This window comes from Phallusia mammillata, chromosome 2 (genome assembly GCF_965637545.1).
Source record: "Phallusia mammillata chromosome 2, kaPhaMamm4.hap1.1, whole genome shotgun sequence".
NCBI lineage: Eukaryota > Metazoa > Chordata > Ascidiacea > Phlebobranchia > Ascidiidae > Phallusia > Phallusia mammillata.
Genome location: NC_137253.1, coordinates 28,701,823 through 28,728,972, shown reverse-complemented (window position 1 = coordinate 28,728,972; position 27,150 = coordinate 28,701,823). Strand labels below are relative to the sequence as shown.

General features: G+C 34.4%; 2 protein-coding genes across 2 annotated transcripts in view; both read right to left on the bottom strand.

The window, feature by feature from the left end:
- Positions 1–23,876, bottom strand: part of LOC145212580 (dynein heavy chain domain-containing protein 1-like) — a 52,913-nt gene extending 29,037 nt beyond the window's left edge. The window contains exons 1-42 of the mRNA XM_080080749.1: positions 23,661–23,876; positions 22,644–22,800; positions 22,028–22,186; positions 21,698–21,818; positions 20,671–20,794; positions 20,126–20,260; positions 19,435–19,614; positions 18,546–18,752; positions 17,939–18,142; positions 17,358–17,469; positions 16,465–16,649; positions 16,056–16,153; positions 15,716–15,827; positions 14,871–15,105; positions 14,417–14,471; positions 13,709–13,908; positions 13,133–13,339; positions 11,681–11,800; positions 11,372–11,544; positions 11,117–11,219; positions 10,658–10,810; positions 10,087–10,301; positions 9,493–9,604; positions 9,015–9,197; positions 8,718–8,859; positions 8,470–8,543; positions 8,242–8,394; positions 7,663–7,856; positions 6,980–7,117; positions 5,514–5,702; positions 4,774–4,937; positions 4,483–4,570; positions 4,025–4,177; positions 3,671–3,844; positions 2,992–3,222; positions 2,509–2,676; positions 2,165–2,351; positions 1,608–1,831; positions 1,177–1,261; positions 893–1,027; positions 447–709; positions 74–171 (exon numbers count right to left, since the gene is read on the bottom strand). Coding sequence (XP_079936875.1) covers positions 74–171; positions 447–709; positions 893–1,027; positions 1,177–1,261; positions 1,608–1,831; positions 2,165–2,351; positions 2,509–2,676; positions 2,992–3,222; positions 3,671–3,844; positions 4,025–4,177; positions 4,483–4,570; positions 4,774–4,937; positions 5,514–5,702; positions 6,980–7,117; positions 7,663–7,856; positions 8,242–8,394; positions 8,470–8,543; positions 8,718–8,859; positions 9,015–9,197; positions 9,493–9,604; positions 10,087–10,301; positions 10,658–10,810; positions 11,117–11,219; positions 11,372–11,544; positions 11,681–11,800; positions 13,133–13,339; positions 13,709–13,908; positions 14,417–14,471; positions 14,871–15,105; positions 15,716–15,827; positions 16,056–16,153; positions 16,465–16,649; positions 17,358–17,469; positions 17,939–18,142; positions 18,546–18,752; positions 19,435–19,614; positions 20,126–20,260; positions 20,671–20,794; positions 21,698–21,818; positions 22,028–22,186; positions 22,644–22,800; positions 23,661–23,767 — 6,517 coding nt within the window. The 5' untranslated portion in view covers positions 23,768–23,876. The remainder of the gene's footprint in view (positions 1–73; positions 172–446; positions 710–892; positions 1,028–1,176; positions 1,262–1,607; positions 1,832–2,164; positions 2,352–2,508; positions 2,677–2,991; positions 3,223–3,670; positions 3,845–4,024; positions 4,178–4,482; positions 4,571–4,773; positions 4,938–5,513; positions 5,703–6,979; positions 7,118–7,662; positions 7,857–8,241; positions 8,395–8,469; positions 8,544–8,717; positions 8,860–9,014; positions 9,198–9,492; positions 9,605–10,086; positions 10,302–10,657; positions 10,811–11,116; positions 11,220–11,371; positions 11,545–11,680; positions 11,801–13,132; positions 13,340–13,708; positions 13,909–14,416; positions 14,472–14,870; positions 15,106–15,715; positions 15,828–16,055; positions 16,154–16,464; positions 16,650–17,357; positions 17,470–17,938; positions 18,143–18,545; positions 18,753–19,434; positions 19,615–20,125; positions 20,261–20,670; positions 20,795–21,697; positions 21,819–22,027; positions 22,187–22,643; positions 22,801–23,660) is intronic.
- Positions 23,877–24,311: 435 nt separating this feature from the next.
- Positions 24,312–27,150, bottom strand: part of LOC145212349 (semaphorin-6D-like) — a 38,233-nt gene continuing 35,394 nt past the window's right edge. Inside the window, exons 18-22 of the mRNA XM_080080454.1 lie at positions 26,964–27,054; positions 26,806–26,872; positions 26,611–26,690; positions 26,345–26,410; positions 24,312–26,256 (exon numbers count right to left, since the gene is read on the bottom strand). Coding sequence (XP_079936580.1) covers positions 25,622–26,256; positions 26,345–26,410; positions 26,611–26,690; positions 26,806–26,872; positions 26,964–27,054 — 939 coding nt within the window. The 3' untranslated portion in view covers positions 24,312–25,621. The remainder of the gene's footprint in view (positions 26,257–26,344; positions 26,411–26,610; positions 26,691–26,805; positions 26,873–26,963; positions 27,055–27,150) is intronic.

Genomic DNA, 27,150 nt, shown 5'->3' with positions numbered 1-27,150 from the left:
ACTCATTACAGACACAGAAAATGGTTTACCAATGCTTTTCTTTGGGGTAAAATTTATCCGATTTTTGAACTACCTGCAAGTTTTGAGTCTTGATCTTTAGGAAGCAGTGGGTGAGTGATCATTGGGAAAATTGTTTTCAAGTTGTCCTTAAAGCGCAACAGAGCCCCAGTACTGCAGGAAAAAATGCAGACACCAGTTAATACAAAACAAGCACACAAATTAATTATATACTTTTTATGCTAAATATTTTGAAATTAAAAAGGTACATAAATAAATATTTCTACATGTAAGAAAAAAATAACAAAATAAGATCTGGAAAAAAAATCTCCTAAAAACATTTTTCAAATGTAACAAAAGGCATAAAAACTAACTAAAAAGTGATTTTTTTTCTCTTATTTCACAAGCAAAAACGAAACCACACAAGTAGCACATTTAACTGGTCTTACCTTTCCAGTTTTGGCTTGTAAGTGATTAAAAGTGCATTAAGAAGAGCCTGTTCCTCGTTGTGGCTTGCCATGACAAGTTCAGAACGCCGACTTGATCTACTAACACTTGTAGCAGAAGACGATGTTGAAGGAGGGTAACCAATCCCACCTTCTGAGTCTGTTACTGATTGTGTGCGGCTACGCTGTTGATTGTGAAGTCGTGCAAACAGGCGCGAAGCCAAAGCAATGATAGAACGAACTGTTGTGAGATCAAGTTTAGCAATCTACAAAAATAAAATGGCTTTGTATTTTGGAAAGACTGATGCAGACAAGAAAGACTGATGCATACATGCTTTTATACATTTACTGAGCTATAAAAAAATGGCTTCGTAAATAAAGAATAGATTACAATTGTGGCTACAGAAGTAAACTTATATGACTCTATAGTTTAGCATTGTCCAACTTACACTTGCTGAGTCACTGTTGATCGATCCTGCATCAGAACTGATATAATCAGCATTGGAATGAAGCAGATCAAATGCAAGATGAAGTTTTTGTGAAAGGTTGATTGCCCCACTGAAACCAGATGCTTGCAACCAAACCTGAATATTTTTTTTTCACTTCAATGTAGACAATGGAACAAGTATGGGGGGGTGATTAATTGCTCAGAAAAATGGGAGACTTTGTTTGAAGTTTAGTTCAAGAGACCATAAAATGTGCAACAGTGGTAGAGATTTAAACCAAACATTACCTCAATCAGTTTTATCACATCAGGTTTAATCAGACAAGTTGGACGATAAACTGCTCTCAAGCTGTCTGGTATTTCTGGTTGCATTCTAAAAAACAATATGACACAAATGTTAACCAGAGCATTTTCAGTGCAAAACAGACTTAGTACACAACTTTTTTGTCATCACAATATCAATATGAGGTCATTTTAAAATTGACAAACGAATTCTTGTGTAATATTCCTATTTGAAAGGCCATACTACATGTGTGGCCAGAAAACCTGAAAGTTTGTTAAGTTTTTAAAAAAATACTTCAATCAACAGACACCTTCAACGTATTTTTGAATGATAACACTAATTGTGCCTAATTGTCAGCTGTTGTTAATTTTTGGCGCCTGAGTAACACTTGCTATTTATAATTATAACCAATTGACAAAAAACATTTTCTACCAACCCAGGCTGTGTTGTAAATGCCATAAAAAGTCCAAAACCACTTTTCACAGTGAGCAGTTTGTTGTCAAAAACAAGACTTCCAACTCCAACTGCATCATCTGATGGGTTAGAGTTGATGTCGATATCTTCATATGGCATCAAGTTGAGTATATGCAGGAATGACTTTAACACCTGAGGATGCCATGCAGTACTTCCAGAGTGCAGAGTTGTTACTGAGTTGCTTCTCTGGCAAAAAAAAAGAAAGTTTAAAAAAAATATCTACTGCAGAAATCAATATCCATTGGCAAGTTTTTTTAAATTAAATAAAAAAGTTTCAAAATTAAAAAAATAAAATAACTTTTAAAATTTTAATATAACTTAGAGTTTTAAATGGTCCAAACTAAAAAAATACAAGCCAATACTTTTTTATAAACGATTGTGCTGTCTTCATAACAAATATTTGCATTTTATTGCTGAAATAGTATTGAGACATGAGGAACTATTTTTTTGTTTGCTTAATGCTTTTAAACATACAATTTGTCTTTTCTAAAACATGTAACTTTAGAACACTTTCAATACCTTCAGTGTTTTTCTGTTGCTATTTCCATGGACAGTGTACTCTGTGTCAAATGATTGTCTCAATGAAGCATATGCATCTTGTATCTGTTTGATGTACTGGGACAGTATAGAAAGAGTCGTTTGCTTTAGATGCTCAGCATGGTCAAAACACAACCAAGCTCCAGTCTGTATCATGCCACACAATGTTCTGAAAAATACAACCACATTTATTTTATGCTGCTAAGTTATCTTTACAATGACACTTTGGTCTGCAATGCTTCATGTTTTTTAATGTGTTCGTAAAAATACAAAGTTGTGCAGAAAATAATTGTGTAGATAAATTATTCTGTGAATTAAACTTATACCTCTTTATTATTGAAATGGTGAGATCATCTGAACAACTGAGGTTGATATATTGTTTGCCAAAAGCTCTTGCCAGTTCAGATATCACCACAGACTTTCCAACATTACTGGGTCCAAACAATCCACCACATCGGCCAAGTTGCTGCGTGATTGCCAGGTTGACAAGGCATCTAATAACAAATTGAAGATTAGAACACATGTTCTTCCTGGGCTTTGTGAAGGTTAATGCTCAGAAAGGACACAATAAAAAAGTTTAGTCTAAAAGGACACAATAAAAACCTTTGTATTCACAAAAATCACATAGTACCTAAATATCAAATGATTTTAATATCATAACCATGTGAAGTTGGCTAAATAGTAACATGAGAACAAAGTTATGTCAGATATCTGTTGCTGATTTCGACATAATCTTTAGTATCTCCTCAAAAACCTTTTGTACAGTTTTTTTTATGTTAAACTGTCAGGTATAAATATAAGTTGTTTACCTTTCTGTTGATGGAGTTATGATTGTCATCATGCCAACCCCACCTATTCTGTGGTCTGAGCTTTTGGGAATTCCATAATACTCGAAACCATAAGGCGTTTTGTGACTGAGTTGATCAACGTGGCAATCTCCAGCCACAAACGATTTTGTTAAGGAGGAGTGGGGATAACCTTCAATTACTTCTTCAAGTTTTAGATCCATTCCAGTGTAGTCAACAATGTCAGCAGAGTATCTGAAAATATATTTTAATTTGAAAATAGTAATATTCTGAACAGACTGAAAACCAGAACAAAAAAATGCATGGTACAGAAAGTGCTTGTTGCAATACACAGTTCCTCACTTAAGGCTACAGCACATTATAATTATTTCATCAACAAAATACTCTGCATTTAGGGTCAATTGTAGGTTTTTAAATTTGTTCCTTTACACACTTCAAATGATACTTTTAAAAGAAAAAAAAATAACCCATTGCCTAACACCACTGAAAAAAAAAACTAAATGTCAAAACTCCTTGATTTGCTTTGTAATAAACAAGCAACGGCAGAGCTGAAAATAAAATGTTTCCAGGTTCAAGTGTATATTGAAACCATAACATTGTGCAAAAAAGCCAAGTGAACCTAAATAAAAGCAATTTTAGCCACACAAAAATGATAGAAAAATCTATTTTTTCAAAGACTTACTTTAAAATACTTTGCCACTCATATTCTTTGGTTGATTTAGTTTCATTACTTTCAAGCTTCTTTAGAATATCTCGATGATAAACAGTTTGCATAATGAGGGCAGACAAAACAGACTGCAATCGTTTTTGTGCTGAAGTTTTGGTTGATGCCTCCATGCTGTCCTGCATGGCTTGTCTAAGAACAAAAAAAAAATACAAACAACTCTTAAATGTTTGTTGAATGAAATATGAAGCTTTTCAAGACTAAATTTTATTGCAAACCTGGTAAAAACATTTGAACCATTTTTTTGGGAAAGCATAAAGGTAAAGTTTTTACCAAAGAACAGGACAAAACATAGTGAAATGTTCTGTTTACCCGAGTTGTTTTAATTGGAAGACAGTCTCTTTCTTAATTCTTTCAAAATCCTCTGTGCCAGACTGATATCGTAAATACTTTTCTACTCCCCTAAACCAGAGCACTGCATCGGCAAGCAAGTTGACTTGACATGGATATCGAAGAAGCCAATGTCTGAAAAAGTAGGATTGATTACATTTTTACAACAAAAATTATGAAAAAAGGAACTCAACCTTTAAAAAATATAAAAAAGATGAATTTTAATTTTACTACCAACAACTTTTAATGCAATGTGAAAGCATTTAGGTCGATATGACATTAATTCAAAATTGTTGAATTTTTTTAGACATTTTAACTGGCAATCGCCTTACGTTGTACCCCAAAAGAGATCTTTATATAACAACAACAATTGGTAAAAAGTAAATAATAAACATTTACTGTACTCATATTCAAAAAATGATTAGAAGAAAAGTTTATACCTGTATTGTGAAGTTTGTGGGTTGACTTCATCTGCAACAGCTTCAAGATCATAAACATCATTTATTGCATCTGTAGCACTCGGGGCATCTAAGCAAAAAAGTTGCTATAATAATGTTTTTTTTAACATTTGTGCAAATCAAATTTCTTTAACTCTTATGCATGCAAGATTTAAAAAAAATAAAAACGTTTAAAGTTTGTTGTTTTAAAATTGTCTGAAATATTTTTTTTACATGTTTATTATTCCAGCATTTAATATGTTTGAGTCTGTACTTGCAGTCCTAAAAGTGTACCTTCTTGCAGTTTGTATTCAATTAAACTTTTCAATTGCTGACACAATGACTTTTTTATCCTGTCATCAAGACAACTTAACCACCAGGTGGCGTCAGTGTGTGCAGGGAGAGGTTCAATCTCAACAACTTCTTTGTAAGTGCCAACAACACTGGTCACTTCAAGCCTTAATAAAACATATTCGTTTAAAAGTTAAAAATCACAAGAGAACATAGGATTATGGAGGGTGGTGATGCAACTATTCACAAACAATTTCAGCTAAGCATTTTTAAATCAAACATTGTAATGTTGGTTGTAGTCACCAGCTGTTGAGCTATTGCCACTTCTCTACATTATGGAGTTACCATATCAGATTTATTTGATTGTTATTGCAGCTTATGAAGACCCTACTTTTTGTGCAGCTTACAATCGACAGTGGCTAAGTTTTCTCATGTCACGCAGTTTTTACCCACCTGCACTTTGACACAGGTTTAGTTTAGTATTTTTGACATTGTATACATTACTTTCATACATTTCTTAGCATCACAATATACACATTGGATTATTTTTGACACCCCGGCATGCAGCTTATAATAAATGGTTTTTAATTCAGGGTGGCTTACAACCAAACAAACCTGTTACATAGCAAATGCATATTCTAGGATAATACCCCTTATATTCACATGAGTTTTTCAATACAAATAAAACTTTTGTGTGAGACAATCACACAGTTTTGGACAACAACAAACATATGCTAATTTACCTGTGGGAGTGAAGTTCCTGGTCCAAAGACGTCATTGCAGCACAAGATTGCTTTCCATCAGTTTTGGGAAGACTGAAATCAACAGACCGAATACTGGTGAAGCATTTTCTTACATAAGGTACAAGCGCTTTTGGCTGACGAGAAATGCCAAGCAGACGGATGCAGTCTTCATCACAGAGAAAACACAACCTAAAAATCACATTTAAATTAAACAAAACTATATAGAACCACTTTATCCATTCTCATTAAACTGTGTGTGTACATGAATTAGAGATACTGATAAATCTGTTAAATGCATGCAGGGTTTGTTGCAACATTTATTTAATTGTACAGTAGTCACTTGATAAAAAATGCGTGCTTATAGCCTAATCCAGAGGTGCACAACCTTTTTGCTAAGACGGCCGCATCGCAGATCCTTATTTCACCAACGGCCGCCAATTACCTGCTTGTTTTTGTTTTTAAATTTATTATGTGAAAATAGGGCTTGACCAACATACATAAACCATCTAATGGTGTCAAAAAGCCCGGATAATTTAAAACTTGATCCACAGATTAAGCTAAACAGTCTGACGACCAGTCTGAGCTATTTATGACGTCATAATCTATATTGTGACGCAAGAGGTGACTGATTATTTGCATTGTTTGCACACAATAGGCGTATATAAAGTGTGATGCACAGGGTTACTAGGCTGGTAATATTCTTTACAGCAGTGGTTCTCAACCTTTTTTACCACGCGACCCCCTTTAGAGATTTTCTAACACCACGCGACCCCTTTACACATGCACACAAGAAGTTTAACCAGAATGTGTTGATTGTGTTCATCACACATTTGCAATCTAACGTGGCTGCAATAGTTTGGCGCTTTGCTGTACTCCAGAATACCATTAAAATTGTGTTTGTGGGTCATTTTCACTAACCATTTCTATATATCGTGTTTTTTTATGTTAAGAAAAGCCAAAAACCGCATTTGTAGATCGCAAATATTGTTGCGCCCGTTCTAAATTAAACGGTCGTGTGAGTTACTATGCTAAACAGAAGTCATAGGGAAAGTTTTTATGACAAAATCATTCCGAGTTGGGTTGCGTCTTCGCGACCCCCTCAAAAGTGCTTGGCGACCCCCTTGGGGGTCGCGACCCCCAGGTTGAGAAACACTGCTTTACAGTCTTACAAAATCTATTGGAAGCAGTTTGAAAGTCAAAATATTTAGCAAAAGAGTTTTTTTACGTCACGGCCGCCAGTGCATATATTTTAATAAACATGTGCACAGCCGCACAAAATCCTCTATTCGGCCGCAGGTTGTGCACCCCTGGCCTAATCGAACAAATGGAATAATAAAACTTGTCACATCATTTTGTGATTGCGTGGATTCATCTGTATACAGTTCTTCAGACATGGGTCCTATTAAAGGTAAAAAACCTGCAATTTTGGTTAAAATTGTTTTATTTTGGCCATGTAAAATACCAACCTGGGAAAACGAGATCTAAAATTCTCGAGAAGTGAAGATATTCCATACAGAAGTTCCTCTTCTATCCCGATGCAGTTGATGAGATGTTTCCGTAAGACTTCACCTTGCATTTCTCGCCAACCCTTCTGCCCATGCAGTCTGCAGAAGCACAAATAAAACTTAGATTTGAAAATTGTAACCACCAAGCAGTTTGCATATGATGACAACATTGTAGTGCAGAAATGTTAAATTCTTTGCACTTACGATAACAACAGCAATTGTTGAAACATCTGCAATGAAATGTGTTTATTGTACACCAAATCAAAAGCAGTTTTGTTTTGTTCATGGTAATTAATACATGTTACCAGGACTAGAATAGAAAAATGTAATTTTTTAGTGATTGGTTAAAACTAACAGATAACAAAATAAATGTAGCTTCAAGCGATATATTCACATGTTTTTGTCTTGTGTTTATGTAAAACAACCAACATGAGTAACTTTTTTTGAGGGCAAGGGAATAAAGCTGAAATCTAACCTACTTTAATCATATAATTCTTGATGTGAAATTATGAAACTGCTCTTCATGAATAGCACAAATGGCAAAGGTTGTAAGTCAGTGACATTCATGGTTGATTATTTTTAAACTACTGGCTCAATTTACGTTTGTCAATACGGAAAACAATTGCTATTGCACATAGTTGCACCTTGACATAACTGAGAGAACTTTTGGATCTTGGGCCATGGCAGAAATAAACTCTCTGTATTTTGCATCCACCACATTAAATTGTGATATAAGATGAGGAAACTTCTTGCTTAGATTCACATCCCCTTGAAAAACTTTGGTGAGGTACATCCACTTGTCTTGGCATGAAACCCAGAGATTCACAATTTCCCCAATCTAGTATGAAAACATAAGCCTGTGTGAAAGGAACAAACCTACACTGGTGCAGATGACAGTTTTGTTTCATACACATAAGCCTTAAAAAAGATCCAGTTTTCTTGATTGAGTATAAAATTAAAAAAGTTCCATTCTTTGTGCATGTTCAAAAACTATTCTGTTTCATCCCTGCCTGTTATCAACAGAAACTGAGACTAAAGTATCATGACCTTTATTGGTTCATGACCAACAAAATGTTTTACAAAAGTAAAGCACCATTTCACAAGTATGCATGTACAAGTTACATGCTTTTCCTATTTTCTTATTAAGCTTAATAGACCACATAACATATTAATGAAACACAATACAGGTTTAGGGTAAAATGGAGAACTAGATCCATATTCACCTGCTGTAGTGTGTCACTCCAAATCTCTGCTCCACCTTTGACTTCTACAGCATGACGTGATTGGAGCATTCCTTGCAAGGTCACATGACTATCCGAGATTTCTCTTAGCAAACCTTCGATGCCAACTAGAATAAATGTTTCACTGTCTTTTTCCTGAAAACGCATCAGAATCGATTTATGAAAAATAAGTGTAACTTTTGTGGAAACCTTGGTGCAAGTTTTATGTACCTGAGTAACTGGACTGCTGCCAATGGCTTGAAACATTTGTGTTCCTTGGGAATTGGTGGCTGGCATCTCAAAACCTTAAAGGTTAAAAATGTATATGATTTTATTAAGGTGATCTTCATATGTAATGCATAGTGTTTTGTGCATTCTTTGCCAAACAGAGCACTTTTATTTGGCCAAATCCTAATATAAAGATAGTGAATTAGGACATAAGAGTTTTGAAAACATATAAAAATACTCTTTAAAGTTACCAGACATATCACTGTGTTCCTGAGAAGGATCAAAAACAACATAGATGTGTTTAGCAAGTTGGAATTGTCTCTCTTCCCACTTTGTTTTAATTTTCCGAAGCAGTTGCTCCAATGAATACTCAGCTAATGCATTTCGGTAAATCTAAACCATTTGAAAAAGAAAACAAAGGGATAAAACTCTCTTTTAGATAAAAATAATAATGCTTTAATTTGAACATATTCATACAAAAAGATAAGTCTTCGAAAATGTACACTTTTATTGATTTAAAGAAAATTTTACATATTTTTGTAATTTACCCTTTTGATTGTGTTTGCATATTGTGATGGTTTGTATGCAAGAAGCTCATCTACAGTAAAGGTCCAATCTGCTTCAAATGTTTCCCCCATTCCTGTAAAAACTTCCTTCCAATGTCTTGACTTCATTGCTTCACTTGACAACTGATGCAGAAGAGGCAGTTCTTTTGCCATACTATCAAGCGACTAAAAAATACAATTATAAATCATGTAACTAAATGTTTATTGGTTAAAATTCTTCTCAGATTTGTAATAATAAGAGTTTACTACATGACATAATAAACCAAGTCTTGCATGTTTATTGACATTAATTTTCCGTAATTACCAATTTAGCCCTAACCCATACATTTAGTTTAAAAAATCTTTACATTGTCAGTATATATTTCTGTTTATAATAGTTTAAAGTAAAATTACAAAAATAAATTAAATCATAAAAAACTATTTAGAAAATGGGTCAAAATGGCAAAATTTATGTCTGTACCTGGTTCCATCCATTCAGTACAGGATCATGATCAGGAAGTTGTTCCTGAAATGTAGAAGCAACTTGTTTCCATTCCTGAATCTTTTCCAAGGCATTTTGCACATTAAATTTTCTGCAAAAAAGATTAGGGCATTGTTTAGGACACAAAGTTGTCATGCAGATGTATAATCTATTACATAAATTGCGATGTTACATAATTGTTCAATCATGTTACACTTCTAGTTGCAATTTTCGTGAGAAACAAATTAAATCTACTTTTCTATTTTGTGCAAGAACATTTTGTGCCTTTAATGGTCAATATCTCTGTTTTATTACTAATTACTATCATATTATACCACGCGATTTGCTTCGTTTTACACAAATTTTCAGACAATCATACATTTTTTTCAATCATAATGCACTGGACTTCTATGAATGTTTTCTTATACATATTACAAAAGAATTTTACAAGGCAATGTATATAATACTTGTACCTAAGCAGCAAACATGGTGACATTATGTAAAGCAGAACAGCGGAAGGGTATTGGATCAAATTGGTCTATTTAAACATTTTCACTTCTTTAATCAATTTGTATTAACTTGAATCAAGCGTACCTGAACACAGTGGTCTTCCAATCAGTAATGGTGTAGTTGGAGATACTGGTATATTTCCACAAGTTTAATCTGTTGTCCATGTTCTCAGCCAGCCCTTGAAGATCACACAGATTGTACTGTTCCCCACACACCGAGTCACGATACTGACTGAGTTCTGTAAGCCGTTTGTGAATGTCATGATATTCAGCTATCTTTCCAGTCAGCTCATTAATCACCTAAAACAAAAACATGTATTGGTTTAAAACTGTAAAATGTATGGTTACCTAAAAATAAAATATTATAAGGAAGATTGTGGTTTTGTATACCTGATAATTGCATATTTAAGGTATTTCTGTAAAAATCTTTTTTTTGCATTTCATGAGCTGGAATATAAAAGCAGACAAAAAAGAATGCAAAACGTTTTTTTATTTATTAACATACAAAACGAATGTGAAGATTTGACATAAATGTGAGAAAAAAAGAATGCAAGACTTACCAAAAATAGTTCGTAATAAACATATAAATTAGCTTTACGAAAAGGCATGAATTATTTTTACCAAAATTGAAATATTTTGCATTATATTCTACTCACATCATTTGGGTTAGCCGTAGGATCCACCGCTTTACCAGACGAAGCAGAAGCAGCCACATGTGTTGCTTTATTGTACTGGGCTTGAAACACGTTGTCAAGCTGCTTCATGATAATTGGACGCTGGTTGGCCACAAAATTGGTGGCATCTTTCAACTGAAATGCATTTTGGTTCGTTTACCTAAGCATTATTTATGTTCTGCAAAAAATTACAAACTTAAATTGTTATAAATACACAAAAATGGTCAGTATTGGTCAGAACGAGCAAATTGTATAGTACTTTTTCCAATAGTGTCAAACATGATAAAATACCTAAATAGTTTGAATAGTTTATCTTTATAAAATACTTCTGTATGAACATTAATTGTTCTGGCAAATGATACAATCTAATCATTTTTTTAGCTTTGTGCTCTGTTGCATAAAAGAATACATTTAATTGGTTGGACTCAGTTCATTGTGTACCTGATAAAGAAAAGCTTCCCAAGTTGACTTCACTCTTTCTTCCAGTTTCTCCTCATCTTGAGTAAGTTGTCGATATGTCATCCGAACTACTTCATACAAGGATCTGAAACAAATAATTTTGAAGATGCAGCATATATTAATTGCACATATCCACTCCTAAATTGCAAAGAAGTAGATAAACCAATGTTCAAATATTGCAGTTATGTAGTTGTCTGTATGTTTGGAAATGAAAATTGATGCAATAATATTTCCCACCTTATGTATGTCACTTTTTCAGTCATTTCATTTTTTCTGCATTGTGAAATTGTGACTTTCCTCGCATATTCAGCAAACGACTTCATGTCAGTGTTTTTGTTTTTCAGAACTTTCAAAGCACCTTTGGCTTCGCGAGTCACTTCAAGGGCAAAATGTGATGCCTCTGATATGGCCTAACGAAAACAAAAAATCACTTAGGTTTTTAATTTAAAAAGAATCTATCAAAAAATGCACAAAGTTGACCAAAACAGAATAGTCAAATTTTACAGAATAATTAAATTTTACAGAATAATTTGATCCAATACTTACAGCCAAAATCAGTTTTCTGAATATTGTGTTAAGTGCAGGTATGAGCAACGTGTATGGTGCTCTGCAGTCCACGTATATCAGTTTGTTTTTGGTGACCAGCGCTCTGTCCATGTTCTTCACCTAAAAAAAGCATTGGTATGTTAGCATGCTGCACTTGGAAAAAAAGCATATTTAGTCGATGATGTCAATATAGTTTGCTCCATAATTTGTTGTTGAGTTTGGAATGAACACTGGTTGTACCAGCAGTTAATTTGATATTTTAACTAGTGATGCACCGAAGCTTTGGTTTGCCGCAACTTTTTAGCTGAATACGCTCTTTTGCCCAGAAACATTTTTAGAATGCGAAATGAATGGCTAAACTTTTGATAACGTCAATCTAAATCATTATGATTAAATTAACTGTTGTATCTAAAAAACAAAAGCCTTCTGCCTAATATTAAGTGTTCAGCTTATGCATCAAAAAGTTGTGTGAAGTGTCATAAGTGAGTTCACCTGCAACAAAAGGTTCATTCAAAAACGCGGGATTTTTAGGTTCGGCCTGATTCAGGCCTAGTGCCCGAATATTCACTTTCCCCCGAACCTTTCAAGGTGGGCTTGGTATATCACTAGTTTTACCCACTTTTCCATTAAATCCCAGCACCTTATAGCGACCTGTATCTTATTTAATTATTTGGTTAGAGTGTGAGCTAATTAGCACTGACAAAGTTGAGAGATTCTATGCATTAAAGAACAGGTTGCCAGTGAGTTCTATTTTACCATGATGAGTCTTAATTATTCCCAGTTGCCTATCCTGAAGTAAAGTGCAACGCCACTACATTTTATATGGTTAGAATTATATTTAACAAAGACCGGTTTAGGAGATTAGTAAACGCATAGAGACATGAAATATAGCGAGATGATATCCAACTTAAACGAGAAACTCACAGTGGAGTTCCAACTATTACACTTCATATATACCGAAAACGAGAGAGCAGTATTTGAAAAAGGAGAGAGAAAGGCATTTACTCGAGAGAAGAAGTTCTCAGTTATACATGACTTGGCACTGATAATGTGACTAAGTCAGCAGTTCTTGCGAAACATAAAACATTGCATACAAACTAAATACTACGAAATCATGTTTTAAAAGACGTAAGATCTAAAAACAAAAGACCATTCACCTAGAGATGTTGATTGGACAAATGCGCTTTATCTACAAAACCGAATATAAAGGGATGAGGGTTACGAACGTTTGTGACGTTTGTGGCTATTTGTGTGACCAAGTTCTTGTTGCTTAATTCGAATGTTCCTTTGACTTATATACCGTGTTATGTCATAAAATTATGCAACACACATAAATTGTATTCTTTTTACACAACCTAAAACTCTCCAACCTAAACTTAAAATGATTGTAATGAAACAGAAAAAGTGAAATAATTACAATTTAAAACTAATATACAAAGTCAGTAAGTTTACCTTATCTATCCACAATTTAATGACGTTTAGTTGCTCTTCAATCACCCTTGCAGGACGACCTTTCCACTTTTCATACTCAAGGTCATTCCATGTCGAAACAAATCTATAAATTTCTGCCAGCCATGCATCCTGCTCATGACAAAATGTGGAAATCTCTCGGATAGCTGAATTTACCACTTCTTCTTTCTTTGCAATAGCAGCTGCAATCTGGAAAAAGTAGTTGTTTCTGTAGTGACATCAACAAAGTGATTTCATACATAATCCTCTGAATTTGTTTGTGTAAGAAATAATAAAATAACAATAATATACTAAAATCATGTAATATAATGTATAGCAGTATGGTCATGTACAATATTTTAATATTTCTTAATATTTGTCTTAAAAATTTTCAGATAAAAACTAAAAACTAAACACAACAAGCATGACAACATGTTTAAAATTCGTTTTTAAATAAATAACCTTTTTAATAAACTGTAATTTCTGTCTTAACAATTTTTAGATGAAACCACACACACAATAAACTAAACAGATAAAGCTTGATAATATGATTAAAATATGTATTTGAAGTTAAAATACCTCTGGGTTTTCCAACATTTTTTCTTTCAGTCTGCTTTGGTCCAATGGGTTAAGGTTCCCCATAAGCCCCCGACCCCCAACCATCATTCCCAGCATTCCATCAGGACCGGATGTCATCATCATATCAGGAGTCTTAATCCCATCAGCGTCATCAACCTTGGTGGGTAACGGACGAGGTGACACTACAGGTTCAGTTAAACCTACAGCAAAGAGAACGGTTTAAATACCCACAAAGCATTCTACCACAGGTAAAATTTGTTTATTTTGGCTGCAGAAACAAATTGTAACAGCACAGCTTTGCTAAAATATTTACCAAGTCCTAAAAATGTTGAGTTTAATAACCGGTTTAAAAATGGTTTAAATACCCACAAAGCATTCTGCCACCGGTAAAAAAAGAGTCTAGTTGAGTTTATATTGCCTGATGAAACATATCATAGCAGCACAGTTGCACTAAACTGTTCACTGTGGCCTATAAAAGTACCATGTTGAGCTGTTATAAGGCACAACACAGCAGAGTCCAATTGGCGAATAGATAATAGCCATGCTGCAGCTATTTTATAGTTGATTTTTATATTGTTTGAGGTCATTTTTTTAAACACGCAACATAGATCACTTTTTTATTACCCTTAGCTAATTTAATGAAAAATATGCATTGTTTGGAAGTTTAAAAATAACCTCACAAATTTTTTGACAATTTTTATACGTTACCTGATGCGTCCTGTATGGTTTTGTGCTTCTTGGCTTGATCAAATGACATGGTCATCTAAATTTATAAAGTTTCGTGCTAGTTTAGTGTAAATAACTTGAATATTTTTCCCAGTTGTAGTTAAATGGGATAAGATTGCCCTCTTGCTAAACCCATTATTTAAAAAAAAATTCATGGTGAGCTTGTGCAGACACCAGTTTTATACAAAAAAGGAAAGTTATAAAGTAATGTTTATGTAAAATTGTCTTGAAATTGAAATACAAAATGATAATTAAAAAGCAGATTTTGTAGTCTATCCAAAGTGAACACAAATATTAACACCAAACTTAGGCTAATTTAAGTTTATTGCAGTTGGTAAATTTTTCATATTTTAAACCAGTAATGTAAATGTTTCTTCTATTAACTATAACACATGTACTGTTGCGACTACTTTGGTAACATAATTCAACTCATCACCTCATTTTCATCTCTTCCTTCCTCTCCTTTTGCAGAATCGAAGTCGGACATGATAGAGGAAACTGAAGATCGAGCAGAATAGTCAGCTTGTGATCCACCTGATGTTCCCACAGAGGGCGGAGCTGAACCTGGTCGCTTGTTTTCACTCAGCATCGAGAAGGAGTGCATGGAGTGAGCTTGGTTGCACATCACTTCAAGAATCCCATCAACTGAAGACTGCATCACTGCTTGAAACCTAAGAAAGTTGGATAGATATTTATTGCCTATGCCTTGCCACATCTTTACAAAGGTTGTATATGACACAACACTTAAAATTCAGTAAACCTCGGTTAATCTGGACCCGTTTGCATGAAAAATTTGTCCGGATAAGGCAAAGATTCGAATAAACCAATGATGATTAGTTCAAGCCTTACCACATTACAAATTATTTGTTCCACAAGTTAATTCTGAAAAATCTAGATTAACCGAATCAGGTTTAACTGAGCTTTACTGCAGGTCTGTTGTACTCTTGATTTAGTTGTGATAAAGTATATTTTGCGAGTTTAAGTTTAGCATAAAATATATAACCTAAGTTATGATTGAAGTTTAACTTTTTTACAAGGCAAAACAGAATTGGTACAATATATTTTACAACAAAACAGTCTTGGCAATATTTTTAATTTTTCAAATGTGCACTACTCCTGAGGACAGGTTTGTTCAAAAACTTGGATAATGGAAGGCCACATTAGGGTTTGGTAAGTACTTGGCAGGTCACATTTCATTAAAGAACATAATTTTCTGTTTTTGCTATCAGATTTTTGCGTGCAATGAATGAGTGAGTAGTGTGCAATTTAAACAATACTTACTTTGTTATGGAAGGCTGCATCTCCAAACAACAAGTCTGTCGGTTGAAACCAAACTTTGCAGAAAAAACGAATGAGTGAAATTCCAACCTCTCTCTGTTGGAACTTCCAACATCTGAAACATAAAAAAGCCAATAAATAACATACAGTAACCTCAGTTAAATCAGATTTCTTCACTTAATTCAAACAAAACTTGAGGTACAAATGATTTGTAATGTGGTAAGGCTTAAACTAAATGCCATAAGTTAATCTGGATCTTCACTTAATCTGAACAACTTTTTTGGTCCAAACTGATTAATGTATGTAATTAAAATCCCACTTAACAACATTTGGTTTTAGTTACCTTTGCTGGTCATGTGACTTCCAGTGGCTGTTGACATGGTTTCCTCTTCAGTTAAGCTGTCATCCGCATCAGCAAGACTCATCAAATGTTCGACAAACCTAAACGTATGTTTATATTTATGTGTACCAAAATAGGTTGTATTATTTATCCAAACAAAATGAACTCAACTAGTCTACCACATTTTTGCCACACTGAGGTTAAACCATTTTTCAAAGTCCATATAAAAACAAGTTGTCCAATTTATTGTTACATATTAGAACCTTGTATATGTTCTATGGTGTCCAAAATAATACAGCCGGTGCCGTAAAAACACACATATTCAATTTGATTGGCCAAAATGAATAAAACTTTTGGTTTCTTACAATTTGGCCTATCAAATTCGAGGTTTATATTTTGACTTTAAGCTTACTGGACAATTGCATCTTTAGCAAGCGCCACCAAGTGTACAGATATTGCTTGATCACACAAAGTCACGAAAGGTGGAATTCTTCGTGTTATGATCTGAGCTTTCTGCAAGTTTTTGGCTCTTGCTTCTCGTTTTCGACGCTGGATGTACAACGACTCTTTGCAGAACAATGGCTTACTGTGCTTTGCCTAAACACAAACAGTTTGGATTAAAATAAAAATAATGGTTAGCTTTATTTTACAGATAGATTTAAATGTTTTTTAAGGCTTATACCGATTTTCAGTAATATTTTTAAATAATTGATCAAAATTAATTAAAACTGATCTTTCAAGCCAAAAATTTATTTACAGTAAAGGTCTCATTTTATACCTTTTTTATGCCAGTCCCCAACGTTTAAAATACAAACGTTAGGTGAATGTACGACAGAGTAACAAAAATTGGAGTGCAAAGGTTGTGCTTTGCTATAAATATACAAACGTAATCGTGCAAAAACAGAAGTAACGAAAGAAATGTCAGAGCATTAAAGCTTTCGACATCAATTTGTAGTGATACCAATCTGTGACTGGGCAATGCTTAGACTGCAACACAGTTAAGTCAAACAAAACTAACATAGTTACAAACGTGCTGACAGGAATAATATGCAAAATATTATAGCTGATGTGCAGTAATCTCTAGTTTGTTTTAAACTAAACCTCTGAATTGGAAACAGGCATTCTGAATGTTTTTTGACCATTAAACACAATTGAGTGAAATGAATGCATGGGGTTTTTTTGACTCAATCCACTTAAAACATACAACATGTGAACTTTTTTAACTTTTTGGTTAGAGATAGAGTTTTTGAAGTTTAGCTGCAGGTATAATACAATACACAAAAAAATGCCTGGCATGGGACTTACCTGATGCTCGTAGTACTTGAGTTGTTCAAAGCATGACTGTCGTGTTGTGTCAACTACTTTCTTGCAGTAGCGGAAAAACAGACCAAGCACATCCTTTGCTTCAAGCTTTAGCCTGAAACATGCAACCAATCATAAACAGTAAAATAAAATTGTTAAAATAAAGTTTATTGGTCATTTTGGATGTGAATGTTTAAGCTAGTTTCGTATGTCAAACATGCAGTGGGACTATGTCGTCATTATTAACATGCAGAGTCATAACACACCATTCACTGCTAGTAAATGATTTACTAGAACTGAATTCCTATATTTGCAAGACTGGACTTGATCTAGATCATAAAGCAAAATCCACAGAATTGTCTTTAAAACATTTTTAGTATGCTGTGTGCAACATATCATATACAACAATGAATGTATGTACATTAATTAGGATGAAAATCTTACAGTGAAAATATTTAACAAAAACAAAAACAGTCACCAAAAAATAAGATAGGTCATAAGTCAACTTCAGCCAATATGTAATGATCACAGTACGCCAGGCCCATTGAAGGCGCTATACCGAATATGTAATGATAATGACATACTTATGACTATCTGATTCAAAGTCCATGATAGTGTACAGCATGTCATTTGGCTTTTTAGGCAAAAACTGGACTTCTGAGAGCTCATGAATAAGCCGAAAAACATGGAGTAAAGAGGAACCAAAGTCTGGTACGTTGTGAAGTAGAATGTTAGAAATTTTGCTTCTCAGTCGATTGTACTTCAGTCTCTTCACATTTCTCACCCATCTAAAGAGGCAATACAACAATGTTATATTGGCATGCTTTTGTATGTAGCATAATTTTTTTTTAATCAAACAATATAAAATTGAAGTAAAAGAGCTTTACCAGCAGACTTAAAACCTTAAATTTATAATTTCAGGCGTTTTGTAATAATTTCATGTCAAATACTGGATATTGCTAAAATTTTAACAAAGTTAAAATAATTAACATAATTAATTAAAATAACACAACAAAATTGCAGAACCAATATACTGCAAGTCTTTTCTGCCTGTTATTAATTTTAATTGCATAAAGCCATATTTTTGAATAAAAACAATACAAGATGTAATAATTTTAGCGCCTTGTGGCTATTTTTTACACAGTTGCCTAAAAGTACAACCAAAATTTGCACTGCAAAGTTAACCGTTACCTGTTAAAAGTCTTGTTGATGAGAAAATTTCTAAAGAAAGCAAGTTTTTGAAGAACACCCCACAAAACAGCGTGTTTATTCCATTCTGCCAAAGTCAAAGTCTCGGAGTGGCTCTCATCAGGATAAATGTGAAGAACCCCAAAAGATGAAAAGATAAAATGCTCCTTGTCAAGTTGTTCTCTTGGAACCGAGATTAAGTCATAAGGTCTGTGAACAAATACAGTACTGATGACAAAGAATACAACAATATGCATAAAACCACCTTTTTTGTCTGACGAAAGAATAGATTAAGGTGCAATTGCACCAAAGCAGACAGTAAGTAAAAGTACCATTTGATCATTTAAAAAGAGATACCACAACTGGTGGATCACGGTTTAAAGCTATGTGCATACACCAGTGATTCTTAATCAGTGGTATGCATACAGAGTGCTTTCTGTTGTACATATTTCAAGTCAGATGAAACTGACCCAACTGATCATCCCTGGTTTGGGGTAAAGCTTATGTTTTGAACACACTTTTGGAATTTGCTATGCTAAAGCTCTTAGTGTACCCATTCAAACAGGGTATAGGTGGTACGCAACGATAGAAAAAGTCGTCAGTTGGTGTGCAATCAGTATAAGGTTGATAAACACTGGCCTACACTATCATTCAGATTCAACATTCCACAAACTGATATACCAGGCATTAAGACAAACACCTTAGATGTAGATAATGTTGGTACAGTACCAGACATAAGTTACACAGTATTTGTACATGGCAAAATGAAACCATTTTTTAATTTTGAACCACTTATTTACGTTGTGCATTTTTATAATGTGACCTAAGACTTTTAGTTATATGCAATAATATACAACAACAATGAAGTAAGTTATAAATAACATAAAAATACCTGTAATGCCTTGATTTGACCTTGTTCAGATAAATAAACTTGACTTTGTGTAAGTGTTTGTGCTTGAGGAAAAGTTCTACAGCTTGTCGACCATTCATTGAAACAAACTCATCAGCTTTTTTACGAGGCGACGTTGACTGACGTAGATGGGAAATATCAATTGACTCCTTGCTTTGAGTTCTGTCAAAAAAGTTTAGAACACAAATGAACAAATAGCAAATCATATGTGCTTACTTTATAAGCTCGCATCCACAGTAGTTATGGGTTTTCACTGCAATATATGGGTTTTCACTGCAACCCATAAATATGTCATCAAAAAGTGTGAACATGTATGGGTAAAATCTAAGACATTCTACACTGCTTTAACATATTAAGGGTATTTACATTCATAAGGTATAAGGAGCAAAAATGTTCACAAACAAGTTACTTATCTTACAGTAGAAGCAATATGCAGATTTTTTAAATAAAGACAGTTTTCATTTTTGAAACAGACAAAGATTGATAACCTGCTTTGCAGACATTTTGCAAAACAAAGTCATAAAAGGTACATATTTGTAAAATAATAGAAACAAGTATTTTATTGTAATATGATTCACAGTTATGACAAAGAAGAAACATGTTTGCTGACATGTTACATGGAAGCTGTTGTATACGAATACAAGGTCAGAAAAACAACAACAACAATATGTACCGGGTGCTGGGCTCAGAATAATGTTCAAACATCATTGGCAGGTCGACCTTGATGGCAGCCACTGTACTGCTCTGTGCCTCTTTCCACATTGACTCATTTGCAGCTGTTTCCATAGCGACATGACCAAGATTGTCACTAAAAATCAACACAAAATAAAATGTCTTCAATTATTGAGTAAATAGTTTGTGTAAGGATGTAATTAAATAAGATGTGCATTTTAGGAACACTAGACACTGATAAAAAAGCTGCCAGAGAGCTTGTAAATGAATCCATTTAATCACATAACTATTTTGCCAAGCTTCTTTGAGCGATTAACCGGGTTATGCAATTAACCAGACCATTTTCCAAACAAATGGTTACAGGAATTCCAGATCCCTGTGCAGTCAGATTTATTAGAATGTAAATAATACTTTATACAGCAGACATCTCAATATTTCCTGTTGTCATCATCAGTGCAGGTTAATATCATCTGCATTTTACCACAGGGTTCATTTAATTAACTAAATTAAAAGCAATTGTCAACATGTTTTATCAAAATTACACACTTGATTGTGCTAAAGGTCAAAGGCTTTGCTTTGAAAAACTTTTCAGGTTCCTCGCCGCGTCTTATTAAGTTATAGGGATTCCTTCCATCAGGTAAAGCAAGGGGAGGGTTTAAATCAGGAATATCTGAAAAATGAAATAACAATATCAGTTAAAAATGGAATATAGCACATTTGGTCAACTTATATTGATTTATAACCTTTTAAACTATTTAAATAAAAGGAAATGTAAAGTTGGAATAAAGTATTATTAAAATGTACCACTTTAGGGCTTTAACTGTAACATTAATGACACCTAATTTTCTTGGCTCAAATTCTTAGTAGATTACTGCTGTGTTGCCACCAAAACATTAGAATCAAACAAAGTTGTTTTGTTACCAAGCGTGTGAAATTGAATCGTAACTAGATACCCAAAACAAAAGCTAAAAGACGCAAAATCACACAAATTGAACAATGATTGTTTTTATTCAATTTGTATCAAACCCAGACTGGAAGACAAAAGGCTGATACTTTACCTCCTCCACAGTTAGCTATTTTCACATAAATAACCACAAGCTTGCACATAACAAAATATAAATTGATACTCCTTGTCAGTATATAACTTGTAATATCTCATGAAATTTATTTGTAATTTTTGTCGTGGGTGATTGTGATTGTGAATGTAACTATATTTATAATTATCAAACCCCATTAGTTTTATTGCAAGGTTAGGCAATATGGACAAAACTTTGCACCAATGCAGCAAAGAAGACAGATTGTCTACAAGGTTCTTGGTTATAATCTTGGTTAGCTATTTTCATACAAAAAGAGAAATTTGTCATACAAAAAGTGGCAGTGTTAGATCCACCATGCAAAGCAATTCTTACATAAACAATTCAAATGTGCATAATTCAGACAGAACACAATTTATTTGTATTAAATAGATTTATTTTACCTATGTCTGTTTGAAGCCATATGCAAATCCTAAAGTAGCAAAATACACATAAAAATAAACAAACATATAGGCCACTCCTTCTGTGCAGCAGTTTACCTCTTAGTGGAGGAGTTTCTTGGGTTGTTGGTTGAGTCAAGATTTTCCTTACATATCTTTCAGTTCCAATCATGCCAGAACCATAATTAGATCTTAGTCTGTCCACATCGTATGGAAACAACTAAAAAAATATATATGTCAGGTTATAAGTAAAATTTGCTGGGGCTGAATATTTTTGTGTACAACTATCTTAAACAAAAGTTAGCTCTTTGCACAAACTAGTACTCTGTAACAATTAAAAACTAAGCAAAAAAAACAAACTGTGCAATTGTATTAACATTATACTGAAATGAAGGCAAGTAAATTAAATGCGGTTTGCAGGTAATATACCTGGTAGAGACTGTCAATGATTGGGACATCGAACAACTTTTCCATGTTGGAGTTGTAGAAAAGAAACAGACGTTCAATATAGTGCGACATGGAAGGGGTGTGCAGAAAATCCTTGTACGTCAAAACCACATTCATCACATGGTTAAGATCAAGCCATATCTGTTGAGCAAGGAAACAACTATTGACCATGCTATAGCAACTTTTTAATGTTAAAATTTTAATTGAAGATCTTTTAAACTTTTCTCTTGCTCAATTGTACACAACAGGTGTTGGTTGCAATAAAAACAACTATGTTGAGTAGTGTGCAATTACCCTGATAATGACACCTAAAATGAGAGTTTAAACAAAGGATGAGTTACGTCAATTTCCGGTTGAGCTTAAATGAGAGTTTAAACATGAAATAAAAAAAGTTCATAAGATAAGCTTGGCAGCAACAGAATATTATGTAGAATATTATAATTTGTTCAGTTGTACAATAATAGCTTTGTCTAAAGATTGGTTTTGCACTGTTTCGCTTTATTTGATGACTACACGAATATAAACATAAGGTCATCATCTGCAATGTACTCAGTTAGTTGTAAACATTTGAAAAAAAAACACTACTGCAATAACTTACCTGTTTTGTGGCATTGGGTTGCAATGCTGAAATCATTATCTTGACAACTTCTCTACTTAATTCCTCCACATCTTCAGCATGGGGACTTCCACTGTAGTTAATGGAATAATCCAATCTCTGTTTGAGGGGACCAATCCATTGTGTACTTGCTGGTTTTCTGAAAAAGATTTGTTTGTTTTATTAAACATAATGTGAAACAGATTCAGTTTTTTTCATTTGCAAAAAATCAGTAAACAATTAAAGCAGTAATTAATACATACTTATGTGAATTGATACTGCACAAATGCAGTGGTAATAAACACCACAATTCAACAATTCTCAACTTTATGCCAAATATTTACTTTGGACAGCACAAAATTAGAAAAAGGTTCCACCAGTTTATGTATATCTTTTTTGTTATCGTATGGAGATTACGTTTTTTGGCATGTGTGTGTGTGCACGCCTGTACCCCGACCATGGCAGATAAAATAGTCAGTGATATATAACTAAGTACAACACTACACTTAAGTACCCGGTAATCGTACTTGGCATCGAAGGTATACACATGTGGTACTCGTACTCGGTATCGGTACTCGCTTCAAAACCCCATCACTAAGCGCTAGGCACATCGTTATAACACTTGGTGTACCTTTGTATCGCTAGGTAAAGGTGCGCCTTGCATTGTACAGGTGCACCAAGCAATGTAAAGTTGCACTGAACGATGTAAAGGTGCATGAAGCAGAATAAAGATGTATCATGTGTTTTAAAGCTGCACAAAGTGACATAAACATGCACCAAGCAAAATTAAAGTGATATTCAGGTGCACTAAGTGATCCACAAGTAATCCAAGCGATCCTGTGTATTTTAGATGCACCAATCACAAAATTATATAATTTTGAGGACTTTTAAAAGCACTGGTGATACTGATATGAGATTTTCGAGTTTGTATTTTAAATACAACTATAATCTAGTCCCAGACACCAATTTAGGGCTGATATACCAATACTTTTAAATCAAACAATAAAATGATTAAATAACCTTGATGTTCCAGTCCCAGAAGGATAACTTCCAACATTTCTGCTTGCAATGTCTGGTAGTTTAGGCGAAGCAGGAATAAAAGAGACTTTGTCCTGATAAGAAGCCATAACGTTGTGACTCAAGCTAACTACATTTTAACACTGGAAAATCGTTGGAATTCTGTCAACAATGCCGCAAGCAAATTCGTAGTAAACCACTGCGCTTAACCAGCTGATCAGTTACCATGACGCAAAATGAGGCCGCCCTGCGGATTGTATGGGATCCGGCACTATTTTTTTTATCTTGCTCGGGGAGTTTTTTTTTATTTTTTTGCAAGTTTTGAAACATGGTAAAAATCAACTACTATTTTATTACGGAAATAAAGTATTAATAGGACAACACAAGTCAATAATTAATTAAAAAACCTATATGGGATAGGAATCTTTTTTTCATAAGGATTATTTTAATTTTTAAATTATGCGCCAAACTACGAAAACCCCAATATTGTTAATAAAACAACAACCTTATTTCACCATCCAAAAACAATCAAGATTGAAACGCTATGCCTGTGATTTGAGCGTGCTTTCTGTTCAACCCTATTGCTAACTCCTCCTTAATGCTCTCTGGATGATTTTCCTTACTAACAACTAACTCAAATGACTTAAAGGCAACTTCGGGGGTTACGATATATTAGTGCACGTCGAACTTTAACCGAACGAAGCATTTGTCAGCGATTGTACAGCAAAATATAACACAAATCAACAACGCCGCACCAGCACCCATATTCGTTGGCAGTATGTGCTACATAGATATCATAAATAAAATTGAAGACAAAACAAAATGAATTTAGCATTGGAAAGACCCCGCTATCTCAAATATCCTAACATTCGAGATACTAGTAAAAGAACCAACAAAGTAAAAGAACTTAAAAAGAACGTGCTTAAATAAAAAGCAATACATGGACTGGTATTTACAATATTCATCATTTTTTGTTACATCTATAACAAAGAATATGTATGTTTTTTTGGGTTTACCGCAAATGGGTCGTTTTTGCAAAGTGTGCATGCATTAAGAATAACTCGAGGAGCAACTGCATGCGCTACAAGCAATTAAAACAAAACAACAAGCTAATAAAAATCCGTTAGCATAGAAACGCAAGCACCGTACATTGAAAATAGGTAAATAAATACGAGGCTTACTACATCTTGATCGGGGATACAAGTTTACCTTACGACTAATAGACAGTGGTTTGTACAACGGTAGCCAGCTTAATTCACAGCTGATTAAGAGATAATAGGTGTATTGTAATAGAAAAGCGTAACTTTGCACTGTTGGTCATCGTAAATTGAGATTGAATGTTTTTTTTTTTAAGTTTTGTCCGAAAGGATTTACCGCCAGTACAAAAAACAACTGTCTCTAAATTTTATATTTTACGTTGAGTTTTTGTCGTTGTCACATTGTTAAATATCACAAAAAAGATTCAAAAATAGGTTTAAAATTCAACTTATTTCGGGTAACATCAACAAAGTCCTAATAAAGAAGCACAAAACATGCGCGTTTTAAATAAAACTGCAAGAAGCAACAAGCTAATAGGCTTAAACAATGATCACAGAGAGATTAATGTACCTAGATGGCTTTCAGAGGCGTAAGTAATTATTCTAAGGTGACTTAACAAGTGCTGAAGGTTTAGGAATGTTCTATAAACATGTGTAGTGTATTGGCTTTATCTAAGTTCTAAGCTTCAAGTTTAATAGTCAATTCATTTTTCAGCACAAGAATCAGCTGTGCACAACCAAGTAATCAGTTTCTGCTTTGTCGTTGCAGCGTTGCACATGTAGGTCTTGACAAATGTTGCCTTTCCAAATTTCACCCATGATTGTGCTGACCTGCTCTTGAGCCTGTTTTCACTGGAAAGCATGCAAATACATCCAGGAAACATTCAATGCATTTGGGCTTAAGACGCGGACTTTATGTTTTGTTGCTTAGCTGGATCCGGGAACCGTCGGGGGAAGTACAGGGATGGGGCTTTTCGGGGGTGTTCGCCCCACGTTGCTATTGTGTCTAAACGATGGAGGTCGCTGTCTTGGAGTAACAATTCTTCTCGGGACGTTAGGATCCATTTTTGGCAGAGTGCTGGTCAATGGCGATGCGCCATTATCCATCCTTGCGGGGGGAGATGCTCTCAAAGAGGCGGATCGTATCACTGCTGCGCGGGACTTCGGAGGAACTGGAGGCTTGATCTTGTTGCCATGAGGAGCAGAGAAGGTCTGATGCTTTCGGATTCCTTTGGGACGCGGGGGAGCAGGTTTTGCTGGAGGAGTTCTCGGAGTTGTGGTTGTTGCTTGAGGATTTACTAATGGGGTACACGCTTCTTTGGGTGGAAGAGGATAGTTTTCTCCCGATGAGGAGTGGAGGAGCAGCTCCGGAGGAGGAGGGGGTGGAGGAGGTGGTGGTGGAGTAGGAGTATCAAGATCACGGTTATTGTTGTTGGATGTGTTTTCATCGGAAATTGAAATTTCATCAGGGAGGAAAGAGGGTGGTGGATAGTCAGGAGGACTCTGACGAAGACTTCTCTGTTTCGGAGGCAACTGAGGTGGAGGAGTTGTACTACGAGGATCTAGAAACAAATTGGCTTTGGTAAATGAGGTAAGAATTTCACAAGTGCGCGTTTTATTGTCAAGCCAAAATCGTTTTTTTTATCTTACCTTCTTTAATACTGGGTTTTCGATAACTATAACCTGCATCTGAGCTCTGAAGAGTTGTTTCCTCGGCTGAAAAAGATAAAAAGTTTTCCTTTGAGTTGAGTTGATTTTGCTTGGTGAAAGAACTTAACAAGCACAATTGCACTGGAAAATCACCAAGTCGGACATAGCTGCGCAACTTTGAAAATTAAACCAACACTTTTTTCAAACGGCAATATAAGGCTGTATTAACTAGGGGGGAGATAAGATGAAATCTGTTTAACTCATACCTTTCTGAAGTCTATTTGCCAGTTCTCCAAACATTTCTGACTCCAACGTTTGTCCGTGAAGTGGACTCGCACGTGTTTCACTGAAAAAAGGTCGACAATACTTATTTATCTGGTTCGAGTGCTACGACATTTTTATGAGTTTTTGAATGCCAAATTTTCCTTTTTTAACGGTTAGTATCATTACTTAAGCCTTACCCTTCATCTGTTTCAGTTTGGTCCAAAGGATTTTGTACAGGAGGCTCCGGTTCCGGAAAATCGTTTTCTGCAAAAGAATAGAATTGAAATAATTGGAATTGAAGGAAAAAATGAAACAAGTGAAACTATAAAAGTATTTTTACTGGCTCTCGGTTTACCTTCTATACTTGATGGAGTGAGTGGTGCATAGGATTGTCCTGTACTCTCAATGTGGTGACTTAACGTTGTTGGTCGTTCTGTAGGTGAGGCCTGCGAGTAGATAAATGTAGAATGATTAAAGTAGGTGAAATATAAACACGCACGTGTTGTGTTATGATAAGTAATATTTGATCCTATATAATAAAC